This window comes from Equus asinus, chromosome 16 (assembly GCF_041296235.1).
Source record: "Equus asinus isolate D_3611 breed Donkey chromosome 16, EquAss-T2T_v2, whole genome shotgun sequence".
NCBI lineage: Eukaryota > Metazoa > Chordata > Mammalia > Perissodactyla > Equidae > Equus > Equus asinus.
The window spans coordinates 14,803,400-14,824,445 of record NC_091805.1 but is presented as its reverse complement, the minus strand read 5'-3'; the positions used below and the strand labels follow the sequence as shown (position 1 = coordinate 14,824,445).

The window sequence follows — 21,046 nt, the reverse complement described above, 5'->3', positions numbered from 1 at the left end:
CTGCACAGGGCCGGAGGCACGGACAGCAATATGATACACTTATATTGTGTTCAGTAGCATTATTAACCAAAACACTTTAAATTATTAATTAAAATGCAAGTACTCTGACGTTATTCATCACAAAACTGTCTTTCCTCCCACTTAGGACATGATGAAAACATACACTTTTACACTTGATTTCAATGCTGCTGCAGTTGTGTGCTCTCCGTGCCTGCACGTGGCCCCGTGGAGGCTGGAAGCTCCCAGAGGGTAGGGGCGGAGGAGACAAGTATGACCTTGCAGATACATACAAGCATCGCAGAAAATACTCAATACATCAGCAGGCTGTACCATCAATGTTTTATTTGGCAGTAGTAGAAATATACCCCTGTTACAGTGCTGAGTTTGGCTAAAGAGCCGGTGCTATTTTTTCTGCTACTGTATTATCTCACTTTTCCATAAATTAATAAGCGCAGTCCTTACATTTAGGAAATAGACACATTTACTGTTAGCAGCCAAGTAAAGCTAATACGTGGTTGTTCTCCAACAAAGCAAAACAATAACATAATATAATTGTTAGGAACAAAGAAAGGATGTCCTTATTTCCATTAATCACAGATTATACAAATTCTTAAGTCTCACATACAGAGATTCTAAATTTGATGAATCCAGGCAAGAAAACGAAAGATTTGAATTCAGCCTAACTCTCATAACCCCTTTGAAATGTATATTCCAAATAATGTCCTAATATGTGTTTACATTATAATAAAAGCAAATTATGTTATCAACATAATTTAAAATTTCTGATTCTGAACGGTCACAGAGAAGTATAGTAAATGTTACTTTGGCATTCCTATTTCATGAGTTTAAAGGAATGATAAACTAAAGAATTCTTTTGTAATGCAAATAATCACTCCTTAATCATTTAAGGAGAAAATGTTACATCTTAAGGCAAGAAAACATTTGCAAATATTTTTTACAAAGTCATTAATTCAACAAATTAATAGTAAAAGTGCAAAGAAAGACTGCTTTCTGAGAGACGAAGCTCTTTGGAGCTGACTATAACAGTAGGAAAAACTTGTCTTCTTTTAAAAAAGACCATCTCATTTTGACTCTTAATAAACATACTGTAAGCCTTCAAGAAGAAATAACTAGCCTTTTAGTTGAACAAAAATGTAGAGAAACTAAAATAGAAAAAAAATTACCAAATATAAATCACCTGAACACTTCTCTCTTTTCCTCCAGAAAACAGGAGGACAAAAATCCATTTTCTCAGGACTAATTCCAGGTCCTCTTCTAATTGATATAGGGAAGTGGCTGGCAGGACTCATGGTGACAAGGGCAATTTTCTGATACTACTATCAAGAGAAGGTGTTAAATAAGGTTTTATCCTAAAAGGCTCTAGACTAGTTTAATCATTTTTTGTTTTTTAAAATATTGCTTTAGCTGTTTAACCCAATTTCAAGACAAACTGAAATTGGAACATATGTCTTAGTACTCTTCTGTGGTCAGAAACAATTTTAAGAGCTGTTTCTTTTAAAAAGGTCAAGTTTCTTCCCTTACAATAGAGAGGTTTTTTCTATTCTTACTACCCTGAAATTCCATTTGGTCACTCATGTCTCTTGTCAAAGGCCACAAAGAAAGCATCTTACTCAAGTAGTAGCTACTGAACTCACCAGAAACTAATCAAACTCAAGCACTAAATTTGACAAACCAACCTCTTGAATATGGGCAAGTTTTTTAAAGGTGAAATGTAAAAGAGAAAAAAAACACCTTCTGGGAAGCCATTCATCTGATCTGATAAAATAAATTCCCCAGAGTTATCCAGTGTAGTAGCAGCATTATTAAATAGTGCAATTCTTCAAAATAGATTTCCAACAACATCTTCCTCAAATAAAAAATTAAGTTTACTTACAGCTTAGTTTATAAAACCATAGCTTATAACCTTTAGACCCCCAAGGGAAAAATTAATATAGGCACTAACTGTCTTGCCTATGAGATAATGGGAATGTATATGTGTGTATGTGTGTGAATCATTCAAGGCCAGTGGTGCCTCAAAAAGAAGCTAAAAATACAAGATAATAAAAAGTGAAACATTGCATAATGGAATTTTTAGCTGTGATATCCAATGATACCCTTCCATCAATAATAAGAATTATGAATAGCCAATTCCTAAGTTAAGAATATATGTAAGAAAAGTCAAGGAGCTATATACTCAAAAAATATTAGAGCATATTTCATATTGTTCAATGCTGTAATAAACACATTATGGAACACAGTACATGCGCAAACAGCATAAAGATTCTGAATCTCATATTTTATAGCCAACAGTACATAAAGGTGGCATATACATAAATTTAAAACCTTAAAAGATTATGATTTTTTCCCACTTTTCATTTTCTATTCATTAATCAGAAACTAGGCACTTTAAAAATGCATTTTTAAAAAATATATTTTAGATCCTTCTGGGTAACTCATTCCTAAAATGAATAAAGCCCATTTTAGGAGCAAAATCAACAAATCCAATCCATTGATACAGTGAGTCAGCCACTCCAAATAAGTGGTATATAATTTAGACACAAAACTAATACAACTCTGAAAATAGCTAATATACTCTGAAGAACCTTACTCATATGAACAACCCATTTGTTCATACATTTATCATAAAGGACATGAAATATACTTCCATACTATTAAAAAATATTTTTTTCTATATTCAGAGGGGGAAAAAAACCTTCTTTAAAACCTCACTAACAGTTAAAGTATGAATATTTTAAAGCTACGGGGATAATATGACAAATTGCCAATATGCTAAGTTCTCTGTGGGAATAACTAGAAGCCAGTTTTGTAGGAGAAAGAAGAAATTATTTTACGGTACCAAGATTAATATCTTCGCATGATGGGAGACAGACTCAAAACTACATAGGAAAAATTTTAATTGGCTGTCACAGTTAGAAACATTATCTTTTAAATCAATATTCATTCAAAGGAAAAATGCTCTAATCCATAGAAAGATACAAGAAATTTCTTCAGTCTCTCTATTGTAACTTACAGGACCAACTGTAATATATTTGGAAACTGCAGTGAATCTAATATGAATTTGTAGCTTGTAATCTTCTCAGTGTCAATTCATTTAAATGTTTTATGACGATACCTAGCCATTACAATTTGATTTAATTACACAAGCAGATGCACAAGCCATAATGTAAGCAGTACGTAGTAAACATCACTACTGCCTAAACTTGACTAAACAAATGAATGACTTTACAGTCAAAAATACAATTTCAAGCACAGCTAAGTTCATTGACACTAGGAGTAATACACTCTTGCACGTGTGGCCACAAAGGTCTTGGCTAAAGTGGACATTTTCAAGGTGCAAAGCATTAAAACAGAGCTTTTTGAGAATGATACTGGACATTTCAGACAGCTTCAAGACGAACTCCCAAGCACTGGCTTCAATTCAAGCAATATTTCTGTAAAATATACATTTCACGACTTAAATTATTACCTAAAGATTCTAAATAGCCGCTTTGGATACGCTACACAGGGAGTCAATGACAGAACTTCTGTGTAAGTACAGCACGGCCCATGTAAGTAAAGTACTCACTCTTTACTAGATTTGCTTCCTCCCTGAGTCCATATCCACCAATTCTGTGTAATCTATGTTACAAAATCAATAGTTACCTTAAAATATTTCATAGCACACTCAAAGTGTATGATTCTCATGGTACTTATTGTACTTTGGCTTCCAACAGGCTACTGGACACAACATGGCCATGACTACTTATACAGCCACTCGTGTGCCTCAGGGCATCCGCGCCAAGATAGGCCAGCAGGAGTTCAGTGCGGCGAATGAGCAACTGCATGAGGTCCTCAGTCAGAGTCTCTATACTGGAATAGCGCACCTTCTCGAAGTCAAAAATATCTTTGAGAAAGAAAAGAACTTGATTCTGGAAAATGAACACACAACAAATTGGCATTTATTAGATCAAAATTATATAAATCCAAGTAGTTAATAACATTGTAGCAAACACTGAATTAGGAGTCAGGGGGCCTGAGTTCCAGCGCTACTTCATATCTCACTGGAAATAGGACCGTGAACAAGGGATTAAACCTTTTTTGGGTCTCATTTTCTTTTTAAAATAAGGGATAATACCACTTGTTCTTTTTCCTCTTTAGGGCTCATGTGATGATAAAAAAATGATCTCTGGGAAATGCCTGTAAACCCTAAAGCACTGTATAAGGGCTATTATTTATTAGCCCTTTCTCAATAATTGAAGTTTTCTGTTACATCTGAGCACTGGTACTATTTTAAGACAGAGAATAAACTATTTCCACTAAACTTAAAATAATTTCAAGGCTCAAATCAGTGGAAGATCATGAAGGATATTTTATTTCAGTCAGTTGAGACTTATTAAGCGAGTTGTATACCACTAAGTATTAAGCTGCAGGCTGTTATGCTATGATGGCAAAGAAAAGCCATGCCAAAGAGCAAAAGATAGGCATATTTAATTTCGATCCTACAGAAATCAAACGTTAAGAAGTACTAAGATGGCACACTTCACCGGTTCACTAGATTTTATATCTGGAAGGGTTGTTAGCAGATAACTTGTCGAGTGCCCTCATTTCACAGATGAAGAAAAGAAGGACAGAGCACGATTTGCCTAGTCAGACTGCTCATTAATAACAGACTTAATTCCCACTCCAAATTTTTCCCACTAAACACAACTTACATTGGGAGGTCAAGTAAACTAGTCAAAAATTAATGAGTTTTGAATGACAGTAAAATAAACATTTCCTAAAGCAATTACATGAATGCTACATTATCAGCACATAAACGTAGTAATGTTTTAATGAAGGATATAGTGAAACATCCAAACTTTCAAACATCAAAAACTTTCAGATTCATACTTGATTATGTTTCCTTTTATTTCCTTCTTGAAATTCAGCCAAAATGCAAGCTATTAAAAAGTGAGATTTTGCTTGGCACTGTGCCAAGGCAGAGAACCTGGTGACAAGCAGTAATTCCTGTTTGGGCAAATTTAAAGGCTGCCATTAGGATACAACTTTAAACTCCCACAGCTGGGATTTTACCATTCAGATTACCTTGAAGCAGAATTTATTTCTGAATTGCCACATGCGCAATAAGGACAAATATTATTTGTTTTATAAATTTCAAAAGTGTCCAGGCATGAAGAACAAACTGTCTACAGCAATTTGATTGGGACACTGTGACAACACACAAGAACATGTACCCATCACAGGAGGAGTTGATAAAGTGAAAGTACTGGTTGAATCTACCCAGGATAAAGCACCAAACCCACATAATGCTGTTCCACTGGCACTTAAACACTGCATTTAGGTGACTTTCATAACTTTATCTTTAAATAACATTCTTTCTTCTACAAAAGCAAAAACGAAACAGAATAAAACCTTATTTGCTTTGATTTAGAAAAAAGAAATGATTCAATGACTGAACATACCTTAAAGAAGCAACATAAATCATAGAGAGAATTTCTAGGACCCAAAAAGCCCCAGGCTAGGACAGGGCTGATATGCTCACAAATGGCATAAAAATGGGCAAAAAATCCATCTGGGATCTGTTGGAAGTAAAGAAGAATCGTGTCATTTTTTACCTTCTTGCATTTTCTTTCTCTAGTAGAGAAACTGAAACTGACGTCCACCATATGATCAGTTCTTTCTGAGGGTAAACCAAGGGTCAATGATGAGCCAGACTAGTAAGAAAGTTAATAAACTTACAAGTAACTTTTAGAGTCACAAAATGTTTTATGTAGATTTTATATCCTAGCCAATAGTTTCAAATGTGCTGAAAACATTATTTCTTAAAGGCATTTTCATCTCATAAAAATACTTCATAAAAACGCAATCAAAGCAGTGTTGTAACCAAGCAACAGTAAGAATGCTACGGTGTTTCTTAGCAGCATAATTTTTAGGATTAATGGGACTACCAGGGTTTCAGCGATTAAAAAGTTCTAGTCAATCACTTAATTAGATTATCTGGAAAAGATTAAAATGATTTAAAATGATTAAGCACGAAAATACGCTTACTAGAATCCTAACTTTCAGTTAAGGAGCCAGATATTACTGAAACATTTAATTTCGTAATTGCCTCTTTTTCTGAAACAGTAATACATATAGTTGTGATTTAGGAAACTCTCCCAGTTTATTAATAACTTTCTGAATTTCCCTTGTTAAATAACATCCTGTGGGATTTCATATAGCATCAACTGGGGATAACTATGCCTTCAGATTCTGGCTCTTGGGGGGTTATTATCTGTTTTATAGGCTCCAAGACATCTTCTAAACCTCAATTTAAAAAATATATTCTAGCATCAGCTACCATTAATGAGTATCTATTATATTCCAGATAATGTGCTAGGTTCTACTAATGTGATAAAACATTCCTGAAAAAGTAGGTCGTGTTAACATCATTTTAACATGTAAAAAGTAGTACTTCAGAGGGGGAAACCACCTGTCCTCAATCACACACAGTTAGTTAGCTAAGGCCACAAAGTCCTCAGGGCCGCACTGCAGTTATCACTGTAGTCTAAGAGATGTTCTGCATAGACTGCAATCCTCAGTCCCACACAGACGGTAACTGTATTGGGAGTTCGGAGAGGCAGGAAGTCAGCATGGGCTGAAGTAGAAGACACAAGCTTCACCAAGGAATCTTGAGAGCTGCACTCACCAGTAGGTCAGACTTAAAGTACAGAGGATGGAGCGTGGCATTCCAGGCTCAGGGAACAGTTCACCAAGAGGTGAAATACATAAGTATCTGTGGCTACCGAAAGCAGACTAGTAGTCTAAGGCACAAGATTTATGTTAAGAAGTAAGAAATAAAGCTGATATAATGATAATAATGTTAACATTATTATTATGGAAACTACCACTTATTAAGCTTTCCTATATTTAATCTTAATTTTGTATTTAAATTAAGCTTGTTGATATTGTCTCATTTCTTACAGCAGCCTTATGAGGAAGATGTCAACTCCATTCTGCAAACAGCAAAACTGAAAAGTCAGCTGACAGTCAGTAACTGGCCCATGATCATACTAGCTAGTGTGAGAATCAAACCGACGTCTACAAGTGTGTGCAAGCCCTAAACCAGTGGTTTTCGAACATTAGAGTCATAATCATCATCTGGGGAGCTTGTTTAAAGCACAGGGGCTCTGGGGCCGGCCAAGTGTCAAGTGGGTAGGTTCAAGGCTCCGCTTCGGTGGCCCAGGGTTTTGCCGGTTCAGATCCTGGGTGTGGACATGGCACTGCTCATCAGGCCATGCTGAGGCAGCATCCCACATGCCACAACTAGAAGGACCCACAACTAAAAATTATACAACTATGTACCGGGGGGCTTTGGGGAGAAAAATGGAAAATAAAATCTTTTTTTAAAAAAAAGCATCTTTAAAGCACAGGGACTCTGGAATCATTTTAAACAAGAATTATTCAAATATATGGTTTTCTAGAATTATTTTTTTTGGGGGGTGGCTTTTAAAATTTTTATTATTTTATTGAAGTCATAATAGTTTATAACTGTGAAATTTCAGCCGTACATTATTATTTGTCAGTCATCAAATATATATGTGCCCCTTTACCCCTTATGCCCACCATGTAACCCCCTTTCCCCTCTGGTAACCACTAATCTGTTCTCTTTGTCCATATGTTTGTTTATCTTCCACATATGAGTGAAATCATGTCGTGTTTGTCTTTCTCTGTCTGGCTTATTTCACTTAACATAATACCCTCAAGATCCATCCATGTTGTTGCAAATGGGACAATTTTGTCTTTTTTATTGCTAAGTAGTATTCCATTGTATATACATACCACATCATCTTTATCCAATCATCCATCGATGGGCAATTGGGCTGCTTTCAAGTCTTGGCTATTGTGAATAACGCCACAATGGACATAGGGGTGCATAAGTCTCTTTGAATTGTTGATTTCAAGTTCTTTGGATAAATATCCAGTAGAGGGATAGCTGGGTCATATGGCATTTCTATTTTTAATTTTTTGAGAAATCTCCATACTGTTTTCCATAGTGGCTGCACCAGTTTGCCTTCCCATCAGCAGTGTATGAGGGTTCCCTTTTCTCCATATCCTCTCCAACATTTGCTATTTTTTGTCTTGGTAATTACAGCCATTCTGACAGGTGTAAGGTGATATCTCATTGTAGTTTTGATTTGCATTTCCCTAATAATTAGTGATGTTGAACATCTTTTCATGTGCCTGTTGGCCATCTGTATATCTTCTTTAGAAAAATGTCTGTTCGGGGGCCGGCCCTGTGGCCGAGTGGTTAAGTCCGTGCACTCCACTGCAGGCAGCCCAGTGTTTCGTCAGTTCGAATCCTGGGTGCGGACATGGCACTGCTCATCAAGCCATGCTGAGGCGGCGTCCCACATGCCACAACTAGAAGGACCCACAACTAAGAATGTACAACTATGTACCGGGGGGCTTTGGGGAGAAAAAGGAAAAAAATAAAATAAAATCTTAAAAAAAAAAAAGAGAAAAATGTCTGTTCGTATCCTCTGCCCATCTTTTGATCAGATATATGATTTGCAAATATTTTCTCCCAGTTGGTGTGTTTTCTTTTTGTTTTGTTCATGGTTTCGTTTGCCCTGCAGATGCTTTTTAGTCTGGTGTAGTCCCATGTGTTTATTTTTTCTTTTGTTCCCCTTGCCTGAGTAGACACGGTATTTGAAAAGATGCTGCTAAGACCAATGTGAAAGAATGTACTGCCTATCTTTTCTTCTAGGAAGTTTATGATTTCAGGTCTTATATTCAAGTCTTTAATCCATTTTGAATCAATTTTTGTGTATGGCGTTAGATGATAGTCTACTTTTATTCTTTTGTACGTGGCTATCCAACTTTCCCAACACCATTTATTGAAGAGACTTTCCTTTATCCATTGCATGCTCTTGGTTCCTCTGTCGAAGATCAGCTGTCCACAGATGTGTGGTTTTATTTCTGGCCTTTCAATTCTGTTCCATGGATCTGTGTGTCTGTTTTTGTACCACCAACATGGTCTTTTGATTACTATAGCTTTGTAATATATTTTGAAGTCAGTGATTGTGATGCCTCCGGCTTTGTTCTTTCTTCTTAGGATTGCTTTAGCTATTTGGGGTCTTTTGTTGCCTCGTATGAATTTTAGGATTCTTTGTTCTATTTCTGTGAAGACGTCATTGGGATTCTGATTGGGAACGCATTGAATCTGTAGATTGCTTTAGGTACTACAGACATTTTAACTATGTTTATTCTTCCATTCCATGTGCATGGAATCTCTTTCCATTTCTTTACATCATCATCAATTTCTTTCAATAATACCTTATAGTTTTCATTGTATAGGTCTTTCACCTCCTTGGTTAAACTTATTCCTAGATATTTTATTCTTTTTGTTATGAATGTAAATGGGATTGTATTCTTGAGTTCTCTTTCTGTTAGTTCATTATTAGAGTATAGAAATGCAACTGATTTTTGTAAGTTGATTTTGTACCCCGCAACTTTGCTGTAGTTGTTGATTATTTCTAATAGTTTTCTGATGGATTCTTTAGCGTTTTCTATATATAGAATCATGTCACCTGCAAACAGTGAGAGTTTCACTTCTTCGTTGCCTATTTGGATTCCTTTGATTTCTTTCTCTTGCCTAATTGCTCTGGCCAAAACCTCCAGTACTATGTTGAATAAGAGTGGTGAGAGTGGGCACCTTGCTCCTGTCTTGTTCCTGTTCTCAGAGGAATTTTCAGTTTTTCACCATTGAGTATGATGTTGGCTGTGGGTTCGGAATTATTTTTAACAAGCACCTTCTGAAGAGCTATGAGGGTTACGTTTTGGAAACATGCACTTGGCAATACTATCTCAAAGTTACAAAGATCAGACTGAGAAATATGGACATGATAAAATGCTATAGGTTGATAGGCAAATAATAATACAATAATAACCAACACTTGCATAATGCACTGTTCTAAGCACTTTACATCTAATCCTCAAAAAACCCCAGAAGGTAGATATAAGGTGTCTTTTTTTTGTTTTTGGGGGGTTTTTTTTTGGTGAGGAAGATTGGCCACCAATCTTCCTCTTTTTGCTTGAGGAAGATTGTCCCTGAGCTAACAACTATGCCAATCTTCCTCTATTTTGTATGTGGGATGTCACCACAGTATGGCTTGATGAACGGTGTGTAGGTCTGTGCCCAGAATCCAAACCCGTCAACCCTGGGCCGCCAAAACAGAGTGTGAGAACTTAACCTTTACACCACCTGACTTGCCCCTGCGAGGTGCCTTTTTTTTTTTTTTAGGAAGATTAGCCCTGAGCTAACTGCTGCCAATCCTCCTCTTTTTGCTGAGGAAGACTGGCCGTGAGCTAACATCTATGCCCATCTTCCTCTACTTTATATGTGGGACGCCTACCACAGCATGGTGTGCCAAGCGGTGCCACGTCTGCACCCGCGATCTGAACCGGGGAACCCCGGGCTGCCGAAGTGGAACATGTGTACTTAACCGCTGTGCCACCGGGTCTGCCCCAAGGTGATTTTTTAGAGATGAGGAAAGTAAGGCACAGACAGGTTAAGCAACTTGCCCAAGGTCACGGCTAGTGAGTGGCACTTGAAAGCAGGCAGTCTCTCTCCTGAGTCCACGCCCTCCACCACAGGAGGGTATGGTGAGAGCACGTATAGCAGGTGAGTTGGGCTGGAGGGTGTACAGCACGGAGGCAGGATATAAACTTTGAGAGTTTCTTTGGCAGGGGCTTTCAGTTGAATAAAGCAGCAATTAGAATCAAATCATTACTTCTCAATTGGATTACATGAAGTGGAATCTACTATATTAAACAATTTTTTAAAAATCTTAAAATATCATTAATTGAAAAAACAAAATTCTATCAGAGCTGTTTCCAACCCTACACCCTCTCCCACTTAGTAGAAATCCCATGCATGCCTCAATACTTGCCATAGTGAACTATACAGGATCTTAAGGAAGGGGGAGAAGGAATTCAAAAAGGAAGCCAACACAGTACCAGTAAGTCACTCATCTAGCTTGAGGGACAGTCCTTATGAGCTGCCACCCCCAACTGAGAACTGACAGGAGCCTCAAATTACTTAACAAAGAAGCCCAAGGCGCAACGAACTTTACCTTCATCTGCTGCCTTTTCTGTTTCAGCACCGACCAACAACTTGAAGCCACAGCCTAGACATATGCAGAGGAGAAAAGGCAAGATTTAAGTTTATAACTATAAACTTTCCATTTAGAAAAAAGTGATTTTTATTAGAAATTCAAAGTTTATGGGTCTAAAATGCTCAAAACATTAACTACTAATAAGAACTACTCCAGGTTCCTTCTCTTGTTTGTAAACATTAATGAAAAAGTGTTTTGTTTTTATAAATTTTAAAATTAAAAATAAAGCCACTAAAGGAAAAAGGGTGACCTCGGGTACCAAGGAACTCGGTAATTATAATTCAGTTCTCAGAATTCTTAAATTCTATTCCTACAGGAAAAGAATGAAAATATGTGCATATAGATGCACATATACAATAAACATTTTATGTGTAATAATGAAGACAAAGTAACATTTTTTTATTCTAGAACAGTAGTGCTAGAAATAGTTATGGGTAGAGCTAACAGTTTTATTCAAATAAAGAACTAAGAAATACAACCATAATGACAGGGTGGACCATAAAGGAATCTGACCTGACTCTGGCATGACCCAATTTTGATCAAGATCACTTAACCAAAGCAGTTACAGAAATGGAGAACATGCACCTCTTATGGTTAAAACATACTTTGAGGGAAAGCGGATTTATTAAAAATGCCTCAAAATTTAATGTCAGGAATTTCCAAAATAATTGTGAACTCGCCACTTGGAATATTTTTTTAAAGGCATTCAAACTTCACCATGAACATCTATCCCATTTGCTTCCAGGTACACACTTAAAGCCCAACAAAAAAACACTGTCAAATAGAGATTTGAGCACAAAAAACAACAAAGTGGAAACACTCCAAGTACAGAATATAGTTTAAACATGTTTCATTTTTGCACATGCCTATTTTTCCTCCCCTAACTTTGGATACTATTTGGAAACATAAATCTCCATATTTTCCTCTAAAAAAACATATGTTGCCTTTTACTGCAACTGCTTTATTTCAGTTCAGTCATAGAGCCATTGCAGTTACTGACAATTTTTTGTGAGGCCTAAACCAGTCTGAAGCCTGAGGTTTTTCTGAGATCTGAAGAAATACTGGGTCCTCCCCGGGCAAGGCTGGACTGATGGAGGAGCCAAAAGGGGAATTTCCTCTGAATTTGCTGCAGATCGTCACACACAGACATCTCGTCCCAACACCAAGGCTGAGCTCAATTTCCACACCAGTCATTCTACAGGCAGCTATGTAGGTACATCTTATTAATCTTCCCTGGGCTGACCACTTTCCTCAAATCTACATGGTTGAGCCAAGTAAACTGCCACTTACGGTTTCTTTGAAGGAGGAGTTTAGCCAGCGATTATTCACTACATTCTGTATGGATGTGGGTGGGTTTTCCAAATCTTCAAAGGAATCCATTAATATAAAATCCAGAACAACATCATAAAAATTGAGATTTTTCACCTGCATTAAATTATGAGATAAAACAGAAATTATTATTCCACAGAGCTGAAATAAAGTCTGAGCCAGGGTGTCCTCCTTTATAACAGCAGGGTGTTTTCAGTTGAATCAGATTCTATCTCTGACAAAGAAAGAGGAAGAGAAGAGACAAAGATAAAAACAACCCACCCCCAAAGTTACCAATCCTGTGACAGCCGTTCCCTCCTAGATCCCCTCAGGTGAAACTCCTCTCCCCTCCACTCTATCCCAGGACTCCTGGCTCAGGCTTTTATCATGGTACCCACAGCGCTCGCTCTGCTGTGTCATTAGTTACTGGTACGTCTGCCTGTCTTCCCCACATCTTGACCCTCTTGCTCTCTCATCCATTCATGCAGACTGTGTTGTATTACATCCTGCACCAGGTGCTCAGACTTCTGCAGTAAGTAAACTAGATGCTTCGAGTTCAGTGGGGAAAACAGACAGAAACAAATAATCCCACAAATACACAAGTACAAACTGTGATAAGCCCAGTAAATGAAAAAGCACACGGTATTCTGACAGCTTATGATGGAGATCCTAATCTAGACAGGGTGTAGAGAGGGCTCTCTTCAGGGAGTGAGGTAGCTCACATACAGGAAATACCTGTCAACACTTTAAGGTAAGAAGGAACAGTCATGATGAGTCGAGGCAAATCGCTGAGAGGGTGCTGTAGCTCTCCATGGCAGAGACACGGGCATGCGGCTAGAGACGAGGAGGAAGGGCCAGCTCCTGCAGTTTACGGCTTGTGTGAACGACTTTGGATTTATCCTCATGGTATTTTGTAGGGGGCACAGGTGTAGGGGAGATGGATGATCAGATCTGTATTTCTTAAAGGCCATTTTGGCAGCAGTGTGGAGAGGAGAAAGTGACTGTGGGAGGGGAAGAGGAGGCAAGGAACCAGGGAATGCGAGGACTCTGAAGTAGTCCAGGGAAAGACAGCAGCTACTCAGACTATGAGGGGCTGGCAGGAAGAGAGGAAACTGAAGAAACTGGAAGATATTTAGGAGTTAAAATTGACAAAACTTAGAGATGACCATGACAAAGGAGGCCAGGACCAGGGAGTGTAAAGGACGAGTCCATGTTTCTGGTCTGCACAACGGAAGGGATGCCGGTTCCTTCACCGAGCGAGGGAACCCAGAGAAGCAAAGTTAATGAATGCCTCGATGTCTCTGGACCTTCTGTTTTCTCTGCCTAGAAAGCCTTTCAGCCCCTTGCAAACTCCTTCTTTAACCTTCTGTTCCAACAAAATGTTCCAGGCTCAGCATGTACTTTCCCTATCCCAGTGCTGAAGTCCGTCATTTTCAAGAAGTCCTAGTTTCTTTTACCGGAGGGTGGTACTTAGAAGCCAAGATCTGTGTGTCAGGAGGAATTTCTTTTGAGGTCTTGCTGCTCCCAGACGCCCTCAGTGAACAGAGCTAGGAAGTATATGCATGTTTATGTATATGCAAACCTTTATATTTATTTCTATGTCTATATATATTGTAAACTGAATTCACACTGTCAGCTCCAATTCTAAGCCTAGTTTTTTGTTTGTTTGTTTGTTTTATTAAGGTTATAAAAGTTAACATCTTTGTGAAATTACAGTTGTACATCATTATTAGTCATGTTGTAGGTACACCGCTTCACCCCTAGTGCCCTCCCCCCACCCCCTTTTCCCCTGGCAACCACCGATCAGTTCTCTTTGTCCATACGTTAACTACCACCTATGAGTGGAGTCATACCGAGTTCGTCTTTCTCTGTCTGGCTTATTTCACTCAATATAATACTCTCAAGGTCTATCCATGTTGTTGTGAATGGGACAACTTTGTCCTTTTGTATCCAAGCCTAGTTTTTTATACCTCCTTTCCCTAACAGAGAGAAATCTAGCTCTGATAATTCTCAATATATTTAATTATCCTTTTGATCCTGTGAGGATCCCTTGGCCCCACTGAACTGCCCATTGTCCCATCCAAAACTGTCCTTGCCCAGGCTACCATTCCTACCCAAGCCGCCTGCTAGGGCCTTGTTCCTGGAAGGAAGGAAGGACGGGAGAGAGGGAGAGAGAGGGAAGGAGGGAGGGAAGAAGGGAGAAAGAAAAGAAGGAAGGACAGAAAGGCTTTTTAAAAAAAATTCTTTTCAACTGTTGCTCTAATGTATAAAGACTGTGGTTGCCATTGTTTAAGAATCTGTCATAACTACCACCACACAACTGGTTTCACTGTTACTTAACAAGGACAAGGAAACAGTGGCCTCAAATTATGTAAATATTATGCGTAAATAACGAACGTGAATAAACATAAAAATCTGAACTTACTCCTCTAGCAGCAAGTTCCATTTCAGTACTATCCCAGTGATCAGTCTGCTCTAAAAAATAGATCATTTCATCAAAAACATCTTCAAACTTCTTTGGATTCTGCAAAAGAAAACACACTTTAATTCTAAACTCAACTCTATAACAAGGCTCAAGCCTACAAAGTAAATGAGTTACTCTTCAAATACGTTTGTTAGATCTTCATTCTGTTAGACAACTGGGTTCAAATACATTTTCAAGGTATGCCACATTCATCTGGTTTAATATTTTGCTGTTCCAACATTCTGCAGAAGTCAAGACTAAGAACATTAGTAAAATGTCATAAGCAAACTGCCTACTACTCAGATGTGTATGCCTGTTTAGGTCAGTCCTTAGGATGAAAACCTGGTTAGAGCAGACACCATGTGATGCTTCTGACGCAGTGCCTCCCCTTTGGGAGGAACTCTAGTCCAAATCACTGCATTTATCTGCCACAGGAAGGCCAAGACAGCAACATAAGATTTACAGTGGGAATTGCAAGTAGTTAATATCACCTTACATTTATCTTACACTTTTAAAAGAATTAGCTTTTTTATCATTTTATTTATCCTAAGAACCCTCTGAAATAGGGTACCATAAATGTACAGTTATGTTTCGCTTAATAGGGATACATTCTGAGAAATGCATCAGTAGGTGATTTCATAATTGTGTGAACATCACAGAGTGCGCTTACACATACCTAGAGGGTACAGCCTCCTACACATCTGGGCTACATGGTATTAATCTTATGAGACCTCCATCATATACGTGACCCATCATTGACCAAAACATTGTTAGGCAGCACATGACTGTAATTCTGTCACACAAATGAGGGAATTGAGGTTCAAAGGGACTGGGTCTGAAAACCCGGTGTTCTAATGGCTCAAGGAAGGCCCGTTTTATTTTTTTTTTTCTCATCCTCTGGACACACTTGGCATAAAGGAAAGTGGATCCTTACAGTCTTCGTTAACTTCTTGTCATTGCTTCCGCCTCCTTCAGTCCCATGAAGGTGGGTAAGAGGCAGCTCAATTTGTGTTTCAAGATTCCTGAGGTCTACACTATTTCCTGAAACCTTCTTACTGAAAAGGATTGAGGGAGGCAAGAGAAGAGGAATTAGAGAGAACAATAGCGCTGGTTGTGGCAGCAGATCTAATGATGATTCTCACCATGACGTTCAGACTTCATGGCAAATTGGGAGCAATTTATGAGAAACAACTTGATAAAAATAGTGTGGACTTTATACATAGAAAATAAATCAACACAAGTTAAATCAATGCTCTTTGGGTTATCTGTTTTAATATGTGAACCTTTGGAACTATCTAAAAAAACTTTTTCTTGGGGCCAGCCCAGTAGCATAGCAGTTATGTTCATGCGTTCCACTTCAGCAGCCCAGGGTTCACTGGTTTGGATCCTGGGAGCGGACCTACACACTGCTTATTAAGCCACGCTGTGGCAGGCGTCCCACCTATTAAATAGAAGAAGATGAGCATGGATGTTAGCTCAGGGACAATCTTCCTGAGCAAAAAGAGGAGGATTGGCGGTGGATATTAGCTCAGGGCTAATCTTCCTCAAAAAAGAAAACAAAACTTTTTCTTCTGTGAAAAATTTAATGGATTTTAATCTTCAGTTCAACTAAAACAACAATAATAAAGAACTTGCCAACAAAACAAGTTTACCTTTCGAGCTTTCACAATTAACGCTGATAAAATTTTCCTTCCACTCTCAGCAAGAAATATCCTGTTGGCTGTTACTGAAAGAATTACCTGAAAAAATACCCATCCCCAAACAAAGAAAAAAGAGACTGATAATTAATTTGAATGGACATTTAACTTTACAGTCCATCTGCACATAAATAACCCTAATATAGTCAAGGCACTGTATGCGCACTATTTCAGCAGGCAGACCACAGAGAAAGTCCTAATTTACTTAAATAAAAAGAGCTCTTAAAACTTATAATCAAAAAAGATTAAAGGGAGATAAATCTGAATTTAAATTCTGCTCAATATTAGAAAGTCCAAAATAAACATTGCATAGCCCTAATATACAGGAAAATAAAGATAATTTTGTTGTTAAATGACCTTATTTCATTTTAGGAAATCAATGATTTTACAAGTGATTCAAATAAAAAACAATCTAGAATACACACTAATTGATAATAAGAAAGAGGATTTTTCTTTTAAGCAGCCATTTGTACACATCTGCATCATCAAAATGTCCTGTTTTGACAAAGTATGGTGGGACTGGGAAGCTGTGGGAGAGGACAATGATAAATGAAGAAAAATGAGGGGAAACAGCAGGCAGGCAGAATAAACTTAGCAGACTTGATATTTGCCATTAGGAAGAAGGATAATAAAGAGCAAAGAGCTGTCCTGTTTTTATGCAGCTGGACTCTACAGCATGGGGGGGGGTGAGTGGCTGGGTGAAGTCACTTAATGTTAAAAAAAATACCTGAAAAGCCTGTCGAATACAGTGAAGTTTGGCAAGAAAATCACTGTCTCCTAGGCACTCCAACATTTCAGTTCTACGTAATAAACAGGGAGACAACTGTTAAACTGCATTCAAGGTCAAGCTGACTACAAATCTGGACTCAAACAGGGCTTAACCTCAGGACCTTAATACAAAACACATGTCTTTTCAATACTGACAAAACATGTAAAAAAAATTATTTTTGAGCCTAAAAATATATTTTCCTCTATTCTCATAAACATTTTTAATAAATATCACACAAGCATAGCAACTGCACCTTAATATTTTTCATAAACATAAGCAAAACTGAAATGGTACCTAAGCACTCTTGAGTAAATTTTTCCTTCTTCGACTAAATGCATGGCTTCTTCATAAAAAGGGCAGTGGCAGAGAGACTCCAGACTGTAGGTATGCCGCACTTCTCTGTGTTCTGCAAGCTAAGGATACAGTGTGTTAAAGCAGACTACACCGATAGGAGAAGGAAAGCTACGATACATAGAAAATAGGATCTTGCTAACATCAAAATACACTCAATTTGATTAAACCATAAAAATCATGCAATAAGATTTTACAGCTCCTGAGATCTGAATTCAGCTAGTAAGATCAAAACTCAGTTGTAAAATAGAGTAAAACTTTCTACCAGTTTAGATCATTTCTAAGCCAACTACTTAAATCCACAGAGTGCACAGAAAAGCGGTATCTTACAGTTCACCACCAAGAATAACTGAATACGAAGCATTGAAAGAGAAAGAAGGATTTTATCAATATCCAAAGAATGGTTAAAGTATTATGATTCAACATTGAAAATGAAGTAAAACTTTCTACAAAAACACTGAAATAATCTCAATTTGGCTAATTCTAAGGAAATTTTTCTTATATGTGGCTTTGTTTAACCTTTGTGTAACTGAAAAATAGTCATGCCCCTCCGGCTAGCATAACTTAACTCTACAAATGAAATTCCAGTCTTCTGACAGTTCATTAAAAAACAACTGCAAACACTAAGCTAAGCAAGAAACCTTTAATTTTACTTCCCAATACCAGGTGATCCATTTACATGGCATGCTGTAGGGGTTTTTGTTTTTTAGTAATAGCTTTATTGAGATGTAATTCACATAACATAAACTTCACCCTTTTAAGTATAGAATTCAGCGGTTTTTAGTATATTGACTGGGTTGTGCAATTAGCACCACCTTCTAATTCCAGAATATTTTTACCACCTAACAAGAAACCCCTGCCCATCAGCAGTCGCTTCTCATCCCCTTTCTCTCCAGCCCCTGGAAACCACTCATCTACTTTCATCTCTCTGGAGTTTCCTACTCGGGAAACTTCGTATAAATGGAATCAAACAATATGTGGCCTTCTGTGTTGGGCTCCTTTTACTTAGCGTGATGTTTTTAAGGTTCTTCTATGATGTAGCAAGTATCAGTACTTCCTTCTTTTTTATGGCTGACTTGTATGGATAGAGCACATTTTGTTTATCCATTCCTCAACTGACAGACATTTGGGTTGTTTCTACTTTTTGGCTATCACGAATAAGGCTGGTCTGAACATTTGTGTACACATTTCTTACGGTTTCACTTCTCTTGAGTATATACCTAAGAATGAAAGGGTCAGATGGTAACTCTAATGTTTAACTTTCTGAGGAACTGCCAAACTGTTTTGTAAAGTGGCCCCACCATATTTCATTCCCACTAGTGACGTATGATGATTCAAATTTTTCCACATCCTTGCCAACAACTGCTGTTGTCCATCTTTTTTTATTATAGCCACCCTAGTGGGTGTAAAGTGGTTTAATTTCTCTAATGACTCATGATGTCGAGCATCTTTCATGTCCTACTGGCCCTTGTTTGTCTTCTTTGGAGAAACATCTATTCAAAATTGGGTTTGCCTATTTTTAAATTGGGTTATTTTTCCATTTATCATTGAGTTGTAAAAGTCCTTTACATATTCTGCATATAAGCCCTTCATCAGATATATGATTTATAAATATTTTCTCCCATTCTACTGTCTTTTCACTTTCTTGCTGGTATTCTTTGAAGCGCAAAAGCTTTTACTTTTGGTAAATTCCAATTAATCATTTTTTTCTTTTGTCTGCCTTAACATTTACCTCTTGCTTGTGCAGAACATCAAGGTCTGCCAGAGATGAGGGGTTAGGGCCTTCCAAAGAGTTTCCTGGACAGATGCACAGCCCCGCACGTGCTCGTGGCCTTCTAGATTCCCAGGAACATGTTGGAGCTTTTCAAAGCCCCCTGTTAACATCTCACTGCCCTATTTTTCCTTTTAAGTTTTTTGGTCAGTCTCTTATTAGCCCTAACTGGTATCACCAGCTCAGGCAGCTGTGACGATAAACAACTGTCACTGAGGGTTGTCAATACAGGCCCAAGGGGTAAAACTTCTCGCACAGAGGAAGCTCTAAGTCCAGTCAAGTGCAGACAAGGCCTGAGAATGGAGCTCTGCCGGGAGCTGCCACACGGGTCAAAGGGGGAGGAGTCTCTAGGGACGGGGCTTTGGGAGAAGCTCTAAAGCCACTGAATTTCTTCCGGTGGCTGTTGCGCCCCTGGTTTTCACAGTTATCACAGTTGTGAAGTTGTAGGTTTTCAAGCCTACTGTGGAGACAAGGATGGGAACAGAGCAAGTTAAAAATCCACAAAGTTCACTGTTCTTACGGAGAGTCAGCCATTTTCTTGAGTAAATGCTCCCTGAATTTTTGTGAGTCTTTCATTAATTTTCAGAGTTCTGAAATTTTTGATTTTGACAATTTTTTTAACAATGTTTTCATTGCTTTTGTGGAGGAGATTCTTAATCTACTCTTCTGGAAGTATTTCTCCATGCACTTCACATGCACCCAGAGCTGCGCTAAATACTTTCACTTGATTATCTCATTTAATCTTTACAGCAACTCATATAGTCAGTACTATTATAATCCACATTTTATAGATAAAGAAACAGAGATTTAGATCAGCAGGAACTTGCACCAAGTAGCACAACTAAATGGTAGAATTTAAACCCAGGCATTTATTCCAGAGCTTATACTCTTAAATATCAAACTATATACATCCCTGTCAGCCTTCTCCAAAAGCCAAGGGGAAGCAGTTTAAGCATCAGCAATACTTAGGATAGTATAAATATGTCTGTTGGAAGAGGCAAAAAAAAAAAAAAGAAGAAAAAAGTAAACAGAAATGACAATATCTGACACTATAAATTCTCTGTTAAGTAATATTTCTCCTCATATTTTAAGGAAAATATAGTATTTTAAAGGCAAAGTGGTTTTGAGGTAAAATAAAAAACCTAACAGGTTTAAAAATAACTTCAAAATTCTTTAGATATTAAATAGTTTAAAGTTCTGTACTACTGTCAAGACAAATAGGACGTATACACACCTACCAGTAGAGAAAAATCGAAGGAGGAAACTGGGGCTCCAATTAAACTCTCTACGTAAAATAATTTACACTAATAAGAATGAACAAATCAACAATGAGAGATTCCAGACTCAAGTCTTGATTTATTGGTCTACCTTGCTTCTTTGTTGGTTTAGCCAAAGTGATCGTTTAAATAAGTCTCTTAAAATAGGCTTGCAGGTGTGAAAATACATCATATTGAAGATTTGATACTAGCTAACATCATCAACTCCTCGAGACAATGGCAACTCAGAAACATTTATTTAAATCATGAA

General features: G+C 37.7%; 1 protein-coding gene across 6 annotated transcripts in view; it reads right to left on the bottom strand.

The window, feature by feature from the left end:
- Positions 1-322: 322 nt before the first annotated feature.
- Positions 323-21,046, bottom strand: part of MIGA1 (mitoguardin 1) — a 77,605-nt gene continuing 56,881 nt past the window's right edge. For 2 of the 6 annotated variants that reach the window (XM_044749036.2, XM_070486643.1), the window contains 8 exons: positions 17,692-17,810; positions 17,356-17,428; positions 16,584-16,670; positions 14,893-14,991; positions 12,450-12,584; positions 11,118-11,171; positions 5,616-5,680; positions 323-3,929 (listed from right to left, as the gene is read on the bottom strand). In XM_044749036.2, the coding sequence (XP_044604971.2) occupies positions 3,866-3,929; positions 5,616-5,680; positions 11,118-11,171; positions 12,450-12,584; positions 14,893-14,991; positions 16,584-16,670; positions 17,356-17,428; positions 17,692-17,810 (696 nt within the window). In that variant the 3' untranslated portion in view covers positions 323-3,865. Of the gene's footprint in view, positions 3,930-5,462; positions 5,580-5,615; positions 5,681-11,117; positions 11,172-12,449; positions 12,585-14,892; positions 14,992-16,583; positions 16,671-17,355; positions 17,429-17,691; positions 17,811-21,046 lie in introns of all 6 variants that reach the window. The other 4 variants (XM_044749033.2, XM_014849674.3, XM_044749034.2 and 1 more) reach the window with 2 other exon arrangements.